Source organism: Stegastes partitus, unplaced genomic scaffold, assembly GCF_000690725.1.
Source record: "Stegastes partitus isolate 25-593 unplaced genomic scaffold, Stegastes_partitus-1.0.2 Scaffold506, whole genome shotgun sequence".
In the NCBI taxonomy this organism is placed as follows: domain Eukaryota; kingdom Metazoa; phylum Chordata; class Actinopteri; family Pomacentridae; genus Stegastes; species Stegastes partitus.
Genome location: NW_007578237.1, coordinates 379,942 through 390,024, shown reverse-complemented (window position 1 = coordinate 390,024; position 10,083 = coordinate 379,942). Strand labels below are relative to the sequence as shown.

Here is a 10,083-nt window from a genome sequence, read left to right as displayed (position 1 = left end):
GAATACTTTCTATTTGTAGTTTCACTGTTCTACCACTAGATCATGTGCGTACACATGGTCAGAGGTGTGCGTATATTTACACACAGTCCTAAGTATAAGTACAAGTTGATAAATTCCATACTTTGCGTAGGAATGTTGGTACGGACGCTCTACGCACATATCTGTTTGTACCCACTGATGATAAATGAGGCCCCAGGAGTTCTGAATAATGAAGAACAGAAACAGGCAAATGAAGGTATTTATTGGATTAGAGCTGAAATGACGAGTCGATTATTGCTGTTTTGTTGTTGTTGCTGGTTTTCCAAGTCATTGATAGAAAATTGTGTGAGATAAATCCCTGGAGAAAACGGCTTTCATGCAATGTACACTGCTGCTTCTTTCTACATCATGTGGACATGCTAGAGCTGGGTGTCGTGTTAAAGTAGTTTTAGAAGCATGCTTCTAGACGTGATCCACCTTCTCTAGTCCATACATAGAGCAAAAAATAAACTATGTACAGTTTTGGTTAGAATAAACCTTCTAAGTTGGACAAAAAGTGGTATTTTAGGTGGAATAAACCTTTAAACCAACAAGTTATTAGTTAGAAAAGTGTAATTTGGGCGCAATAAACCTTAATAAACACACACACACAACACTGGGAGCGGCTCTTCAGTCTGTGGGAGTTATTCAAATAAATGTTGTACGGAAAAGATGAAATGGCTTCTTCTGGAAAAGAATCTCAAGGGCAGAGAATCAAAATGTGGATTAAAGCTGGAGAAATGATAGCTATTGTGCTTTAAATTGAATTCAAGTGAGTGAAGGAGGAATAGTTTGTCAAATAGTCAGGGAGAATAGCAAAAGAAGTTTGAACAAGACGAAGGAGAATCGGTTGTTCTTGGTCTCTTTGAGTTTCCTGCAGCAGAGGGCAGTGCAGGTCTGATAGAGTCTGTCAGGAGCTTCTCCCTTCTCCATCAACGTGTTGTTTTAACCTCGTAGTTTGTTCCTCGTCCAGAGCAAATTGTCAGTAATCAGCCTCCCTGTCTTTATCTCTCCACGTCTCTCACTCGCCCACACGCACAAACACACAAACACATTAACGCCGTTGCACAAAGACACAATCAAAGTACGAGGAGCAGAGGGAGAAATCTCAGCATCCCACGTTCTCATCCAAGCCCTCCCCTCTGCTGGCAGCATCCGCAGGCATCACTCACTTCCACGGCAACGCTGGCGCCGAACATCGCCGAAGCAACTTCGACGAGCCCGCGACAACTCTAATGAGGCAAAACTCACACGCATGCAGATGAACACACGCTAAGGAGCAGGTGAGGCCGTGTTGGTTGAACTCCCTGTGTGGTCTTCTGCTCTCACACACATACAATGAAGCCTCATCAGCAGCAGTGATCAAGGACCATCTCTGCTGTCGGTTGTTGCTTAGATACAACGAGAGCTGCTCGCCTTCTGTATCCTCCCTGCTCCTCATGAGGTAGCTGCTAATAAAATTATCATGTTTGTCTGCGCCTTTTGTCTCCATCGCTTGTTTTTGGGGGTAAAACAGACGCGACACGCACAGAAAAGGACAGAATTTTTACACGTCTGGCTGCGCGAACATGCATCCTTCCTGCATCGGTGTGACGGACGCCTGCTTGGTCAATGAAAACAAAAAGTAGAAAGTGAAGTGCTCTGAATCCTTTGAAGTTTAGAGGGAACGAATGGCCAAGTTTGAGCTAATGATCTCTCTATGAAGCTTCTCCTGCTGATGAAGAATTCCTCACCAGCAGCTACTAAAACCCATCACCCAAAGATGGCAACAGATCTTTTTAGGAATACAAACACACACAAACCTCCCATGACGATATTATCTCCTTCATCTGATCAAGAAAAATGTGCCACAGCTCAAAATGACATATTATTTGGATCCTGGGGCGGGTGCACGCAGGGCGGCGGTGGGCCGACAGTGTAATCTCCCAAAAAAGCTTTGAAATTCAAATGTGCTGTTGCATAACAATGCCATGTGCAACCAATGAATGGCTGATAATCTGGGGGGAAAGCTGCACGGCCGAGCGGGAGCTGGATGGATCCCTGCTGTGCGGCGTCAGGGATCCAAAAACAGACGTCGCACACGGCGGAAGCAGAAGGAAAACCTAAATGAACTTAAGTTTTCTATTTCTGGCCGCGGTCATTCTGAGGAAGAGCAACATGGACATTGAACAGAGACGGAGCTTTACGAACAACACTCCTCCGTGAGAGAGCGTCGTGATGCTCTGGGGTTTTCAACAATTCCACCCACATTCCCCTAAAATTAAATTCTCCAAACACTCATTGCTTTTTTATTTAGAAGAAAGGGTTGAACTGAATTATTAAACAGAAGCTGACAGCCCAAAGCCAAACAATAAACAGTGAATGGAAGAAAATAATCTTCTATAAGCACCAATACTTAATGAATTGTTTAGGATATGCTGGTTTCAAGCAAAACTCTTTGGCCGAATGACAGATTTGTTAACAATACAACGTTTACGAAACGCTTCTTCCACTTATGGCTGTGCAACATGCAAGAAGAATCCTTGCAAAGCTACAACACAAGGTGAGAGTGTTTCGCTGCTCCACATCTCAGCAGGTTGCTCATACGTGAGCTACCGCATGAATGTTGGGCCACTATTTTTATGTTGAAGCCATATTGAGAAAGTAATGGGGTAATTGTGTACACATTTTCAGCGATATATTTCATAATCTAGTGGAGCAGCTCACTGTGGAGACACCACCTGACCCCGCACCGCTCAGCTGTGATGCATGTCTCTGCTGCATGTGCTGCAGACGTACGGCCGTGTGCTAAACTCTGGAAACTCTGCTGGACAAACTGTGTGACGACATCGTTTTCAAATTAGCTCAAGCATCCTTTTGTGCATCATGTTCTGTAAAAAAAAAACAAAAGCTTTTATTTTATATTGGACAGAATATATCTCTGAGAGGCTAATATCAACTGGTGGCTAACGCTGTGGAGCTCTACACTGTAATAAAAGCTCTACAATTAGCACATGTATTGCAGTTTCCCCACTGTGACTGAGCACCAATAGTGCATGCTAACTTTGGCAAATTTATTAGCAAAGACAGTGTCACATTAATCAAACTGACTGGACAGTTAGTGCTCATCCTAAAAGCTTTCTTCTGTTTAATGTTTTAAAGGAAGCCATACGGGCGCCCCTATAGCCGGCCTAGCTGGAGTTAGCTATGGTTCCCTGACGCAGCGGTCGTGGGTTCAACTACCGCTCAGGACCCTTTGCTGCAGGTCTCTCCTCATTCTTTTCCTGTCTATCTCTACTGCTCTAAATAAAGGCAAAAAGCCCAAAAAACATATTTAAAAAAAAAGGAGAACATACTGTGTGAAATTAAAAACTCAAATCTAGCCTCAGTCTACCTCGTACGGGGTTGAAAAGCAAGTCTGGTCGTATTTTTATAATTTTTTTTTTTAATTTAACCTTTATTTAACCAGGAAAGACCCTGGTTAAAAGATTAAAAACCTCTTTTACAAGGGCGTCCTTGTCTTACATCAAATCAGCGCTCCACTGCAACACCAAACGGATGCTGCTTCTACATTGAACAACTTACAGTTTCATTTAGCAGACGCTGTTCTCCAGAGCGACGTACATCTGACAGTAGATCACATTCATACACCGATGGCGACGGAGCTGCTGTGCAAGGTGCTGCCTGCCATCAGGTTCAGTGTCTTGCCCAAGGACACTTGGACTGTGGCGGGGCGGGGATCGAACCACCAACCCGTCGCTCTACCACCTGAGCCACAGCCGCCTTCTTGTGTGAGAACACTGCAGACGTGGACGGTGGTACGAGGCAGCCACTAACTTCACACGCGTCCTAGAACTCTGGATGTCTCCCAAAACGTTCGGCTTCTGTTTGCTTTTAGTCTGTTCAGCGGAGCCAAGAACAAGTGTTTACATGAATGAATTTTGATTTGCTTTAATGGCTTCATGTGTCAGATGCTGAGCAGCGCATTGGTGAACATCTCGCCGTGTTTACACGCGGTGCACAAATAAACGGACTTCAGTCGAGTACGTTCTAATGCTATCACTGCGCTGTAATTTATTGCTATCTGTCCTGACTGCTTCACAGAAGGAGCAACGGCTGTTGGCAAACAAAAAGCAAATGAAAACGTCCTCATACAGATTGTTGACCTCGATGTTGATGTGCTGAATTAGTGAAGTAATACTGATGTGCATGTTAAACTCCTTGTTTGGGTTCATTTATCTGTCAGACAGACCCAGAGACAACACACACGGTGACGGCTTTATTTTGTCAAAAGGTCTTTTTGTTCTACAGGCCTGATGCTGATACGAGTTGTGTCCGCGCAGGACAAATTGTGTTCAGCCGAGCTTTAAACCTGAGGCGAGTGTGTCAGCAGTAGGAAATCTCACCCTGAATAAACCGCGATCCTCACATGCTCTGTGCATCTGCATACCACACGTGGAGGTCACGGAGGGACGTTAGCATGGTCGTCTTTCCTTAAAACTCCAGAATAAACGTCTGCTCATGTCTGCCGGCTATTTATGTCACTTTGGCTCTGAGAGACAGCGATCGGGGAGACGAGCAAAAGAGGGTTGAGGGAGATAATCAGAGGAGAAAAGAAATAAACAGCGCGAGAGAAAGAATTCAACCTCGGTGGAGGAAACGAGGAAGTGAGGAGGGACAGGACTGCTCTCTGGGTTGAAATGAGAGGATGGAAGATAAACGACAGATGCTGATGTCCTACTGAGGATAAAAATGGAAAACAGAACACGAGTGAACGGACAGGACCTCTGCAGGTATCGAGGGAAAATGGATGACAGGAGGAAGTGAGGCGAGCCGAGGTCTCGAAGGAACAGGCAGAAGAAGATAACAGCAAAGTCAATATTGGAGGAAGGGATGGAGAGGAAGGATAGAGGGAAGGTAGAGGAGAGGAGGGGGTTTCAGACAGAGGCAGCCCAGGGAGATGTGTCTGTTTTCTTGGCTGGAAAGATTTAATCAAGTTCACGTCGGTGCGGTGAACCACAAAGACCTGCCACTTGTCTGCAGCAGCCAGAGGGGAGCCGGAGAACAAGCTGAGGCTTCGCTGCTCAGACCGCTGCCATTAGAGAGGAAATAAAAGCAAAACAAACCGCTGCACTCAGTCTCCATCCTTATCTCCTTCCTCCTAAACAAAGCCTTCAGTCACCGCCCAACATTTTCATCTCCACTCCGTCTGAATCCTGGAATCTAACGAGCAGCTTATTCATATTTATAGAGTCATAGGCAAGAAAAACACTTCCGCTTTCCGTCTCCTTGCACTCAAAGCAGCATCACTGTTCTGGTTCAGGGTTATTTCCAGTCCAGTGAGCTCCGTGTAGCTGTGGAGCGTTTAGCAGCTGAAGAGCCAAATGGAGACCAAAACAGCGAACAAAAAGGTGAATATTGAGCTGTCAGCTGTCCAGAGTCAGCTTTAACCTTAAGCTGTAGCCCTCTAGTAACTCCAACAACCATCTTATCCTCAGAGGAAAAGACCGGATTTGCTTCTGTCTTTATTTTGTGTCACATTTGCAGCTTCAACTCCAACACAAACACACTTGCTTTGACATACATTGTTGGCAGAATGACCCGCATTAATATAATATGCCAGCAAAAACCGATGCGATTAAGAGCACCGCTCAAAACAACTTGAACAACAAGGAGGACAGTAAGCGGCGAGCAGGTCAGCCTCTAATCACGGGTCGCTCATCTGCAGCTCCTCCCAAGTGTCCTTGGACAGACACTCAGTCCCAAACGGCCTCCAGCGGTCGGCGGGCGCTGCTAGCAGGTGAGCGACAGGCAGAAGTGAGTCCGTTTGTCAAGAAAAAATAAAAGAGCCAAATAGTCTCTTTTTTTAGCCACAATATTAAAATTCCTGACAGCTGAAGTGAAAAACACGGATGATCCCATTACGGTGGCGCCTGTCACATGACAGCAAGTGGAAAGTCAGTTCTTGCAGTTTGAAACAGGAAAAATGGCCATTGATGTAGTCAGAGCATCCCCACAAGGTCCTGGTCTGCAGTGACCAGCATCGACCAAAAGTGAGTCCAAGGACAGCAAAGTCTGGCTCAGGTGGCCCCACAGAAGAGCAGCTGTAGCACAAGAAGCTGACAAACTGAACCCTGGAACACACGCTGCATAGCTGCAGATTGCTGAGTGTGCCTGTCCTGACTTTAAGGGCCTGCAATGATGAGCATCTGAACTGGATGGAAGAAGGTGGCCTGGTCTGATGAAGCATCCTTGTGTGGACGACCAGGTGCTTTGATTAGAAACACCAACCTAAACGAGGAGTTTAAGACGCTAACTTGGCCTCCAACTTCCCCAGAACTCGATCTGATCGAGCTTCTCTGAGATGCAAAAACAAGTCGGATCCACAGAGGGTCCATCTCACAATTCTGTGGATTCCAGACCTGGACGTGTCAAAGACCGACACGATATGTGGAATGTGTTTGACTGAAAACAGCTCTGAGGAAGACAGACAGAGCAGCCTCATGACGAAAACAAACAGAAGTGCAGGGTTTGTGTTGATTTAAATATCCGGCAGCACATATGTCTGCAGCAGGTGCTGCACAACATACGGTGGACCATCCCGGTGCGACGTGGCACCGACACCTCCGCTGGAGTGCCGGCGGGTGTTGCTGAGCGTGCGAGCACAAAATGAAGGCTACGACGAAGGAGGAGAGAGAGACAGCGCATCAGATAAAGTTGGCTGCCTCTCCCACGTGCTCTGCGAACGCGAGCCGCTTCGCTTTCAGTTGTGTCCGTTCAGCTTTATCTGCAAAGACCGAAGAAATCGCGTCAGCAGCGCCGCCGCCATCGCACTTAATCGCCGGCCTCGTTTGCTCGTCGCCGCCATCACGCCGCAGTCAGACTCACAGACAGACGCAAGCGAGGACATAAAAGAGGACATGAAGCTGTCAGCGTGGTGCAGCGGATCAAAGGGTGCTGAGCAGGAAAACAGACAAAAAGCCTGGATGTGCAGCGCAGCGAGATCATCAACTGAAAAGCAAACAGTCAATGTGAGAGTGAACACGGCGTTCTCTGCTCCAAGCCTGTACACAAACAAGCACATTTTTATGAAAGCAATATATTTCCAAGTCAATCACATCCTGCTGGAGCGGGAGGTTACTCCTGCATGTTCCCCGCCGGGTTAGAAACTATTCACTGGCCTCAGCAATCGTATTCCCTGACCGCCGCCGCCGCCGCCGCCGCCTCGCCGAGCTGTTGTGTCAGTGAGAGGCCGTGGATTTGACCCAGCAGTCGTTTCTCTCCCTGCCAAAGGGGTTTTAACACCAGAGGGATCTCCACTCCAGGTGCTGCTCGTGACTGACAGGATAATTTGGAGGTGTAGAAAACTCACAGACAGGCACACAGCGGCTACGAAGGCAGGCATCACTTCATCGTTCTGCTGATCAGGACGCACGCTTCATTGTTTTAGTTACAGAGTCAGAAGTTCAGAAGAGGTTTTTGATTTCAGGCTGTTTCAGATGAAACTTTCTGCTGCTATAAAATGGTTCTTCTTAAATTTTCTGCTCCCCAATTTTCTAGCGATCTGCACAATGGTTTGCTGTGGTGGCTTACTGGGACACTTAATGGAAAGAATTTAACCTGTGACAAGTCAAACTTCAGCCATGAAAAGGTCTGTTGGACCGAACTGCCCGATGTATTCCTGTCAGAGCTGCACCGTGTGCTTTGAAAAAAAAAAAAAAAAAGAAAGAAAAGGAGGTTTTGGAAGCATTTGGCATGCACAGTGTCCCTCCAGCTGACTTCCTGCCAACTCTGCACACATGACCAGAAAATAAGAGCGAGTCAGCAGGTTCAGGACCAGCCTGCAGCACGACCAAAAATCCTCTCAGGGGATACAAACACTGTTTAGTTTATCACAGTTCTGTGTGAGAAAAATTCTCTTTGTGTCACTTGCAGCAATGAAAACTGCCAGAAGTCTGGAACCAAATGGACTTTGCGCCTGTTGAACAGATTCACTACAAATACAGATGAGGGACAAACAAAGGAGAAAAAACAGCATGATGTGCTGCAACAGTGGCTTCAGTGCATCTTTGAGTTGTTTCTGTAAATCTGAGGAACTTCACTGAAGGGATGAATCATAATCATAAGATTCAAATCATGTTTACACCGATCAGCGAGCACGTGTGTGTTTCATCACAAGAAAAAAAAGGACTTTGTATTGATCTGCACTGAGCTTTTCCATGAAGGGGACGAGTGGACCCAAGCTGTGCCAAACTAGCCGTACTGCCCAGCCCTAATGTGATGCTGTGGCTGCAGTAATTCAAACAAAGACCCCTTTACTATAACATAATGTTGTCATAAAGTGTTGCTTCAGTCTCTCTCAGTGACCACAATTAACCGTGCAAACCTCAAAACCCGCCGGCAGCTTTGAAAGCATGTTTTATTGATACGCTGGCACTTAATCAGAGCCACAAACAGTAAAAACACAAAGAATCGTCAATGTTTCCCACTGTACTTCAACAATCACACATGACACAAAATAGACCCAATCCAAGCTTATAATCATGATTCTTCATCAAAATCCCTTTTCTGCATTTAAAATTTTGACAAAACCAGTTTGCACTAAACTGATTCCACAAAAAGCAAAAAAACCAAAAAATCTGTATTTGTCTGCACAACCAAAAAGCCATGAGTGACTGAAACAGAAATACAAACTGAAACTACTTAGAGAGATTGTGAACAAAATAAAACATTCTTGATTGATAAACTAATGCAGCATGGTTCAAAAACAAACCAGCGATGATGAAGCTGTGCGTAGATACGGTCAGCATGGTGAAGTAGGGTTGTTCATGTTTTATTTAGATTTTACGACATTATGATTTTCTTCTATGATTTTCTATCTTCTTCACAGTTGTTCTGTTTCCATAGAGGTGCAGGACTTTATATTTTTGAAAAATGAGGCAACAGAAACAGAAAAACTTGCTGGTTTCAGGGTTAATAAATGTGCGGCTACAGCGGTGCTCCCACACAGGGAGAAAATACAACATTTCACTGAATAGTTCATCAACACAAGTGTGAATGACTCAAGCAATAAACATAAGCAAAGTGAAGAATCCTTTCAGCGGTTTCACACTCACAACATGGAGCCACTCTGAGGTTGAGTCGCTTTCTGCAGACAAAGTGATTCGCAGATAAAGACTTGAAACCGACCTGTGACGTGTAGCCGGTCGCCGCTGACCTCGATCTTCAGGAAGAGGCGACCTCTGCGCTCCGTGTGGTCGGTTCCACACAGGCTCGGCACGTTGACCACACACTGCTTGTGCACATTCATGTCGCAGGCTTAGAAAGGGACAGAAAGCAGAGACAAACACGCAGAGCGCTGAGTTTATCTGTGCAAGACTCTGTGTTTGTGCTGTTTGAGTTGTGTGTGGAATTTTGAAATCTCTGAACGGCAGTAGAAACAGATCAGAAATATGGTGCCTGGTCAGAAACTGAACCCACTGCTGATGGCATTAGTGGTGTGGTAACACAACAGGGAGGACTGGTTGGGATAAATGTGGTTATTTGTTCCCCCCCCAGCACAGACACACGAATCGCTGCCGGTCCACAGTCCTTATTGGCCGTACGGCGCAAACCCGGCACAAAACAATAGAAACAACACAAAGCGGCTCCTGCAGCACGCGCTCTCCTGTCTTCTGTCTCACCAACCAGCCAGAGACCCTCCTCCTTGGCCTCCCTCTTCTCCTCTCCCACCAGCACCCTACTATGTGCACAAGCATATCCACAATTAGCCAGAGCAGCAGCACCTGGACCCATCAACTCACCTGACACTAATCTCCTGAGCTCTGCCCCACACCTCTCTCCCCTGCCCTCTGCCACCAATTACACCCATCTCCACATACCTCCACCGCCCGACTTAGGCCGGGGAGCCGCCAACAAACTTCACTAATGTTCAGTGAACTGTGGCATTTCTCCTGTGCTTTTATCTGTATGAATCTGGAATCAACATCACAATGTGAAGCACGGTGGTGGCAGCATCATGATGAAGCACGGCGGTGGCAGCATCATGATGAAGCACGGCGGTGGCAGCATCATGATGAAGCACGG

General features: G+C 46.2%; 1 protein-coding gene across 2 annotated transcripts in view; it reads right to left on the bottom strand.

The window, feature by feature from the left end:
• The window catches only part of prkcab (protein kinase C, alpha, b), a 134,431-nt gene that overhangs the window by 35,928 nt on the left and 88,420 nt on the right, over window positions 1–10,083 (bottom strand). For both annotated transcript variants that reach the window (XM_008287546.1, XM_008287545.1), the window contains exon 5: window positions 9,187–9,315. In XM_008287546.1, the coding sequence (XP_008285768.1) occupies window positions 9,187–9,315 (129 nt within the window). The remainder of the gene's footprint in view (window positions 1–9,186; window positions 9,316–10,083) is intronic.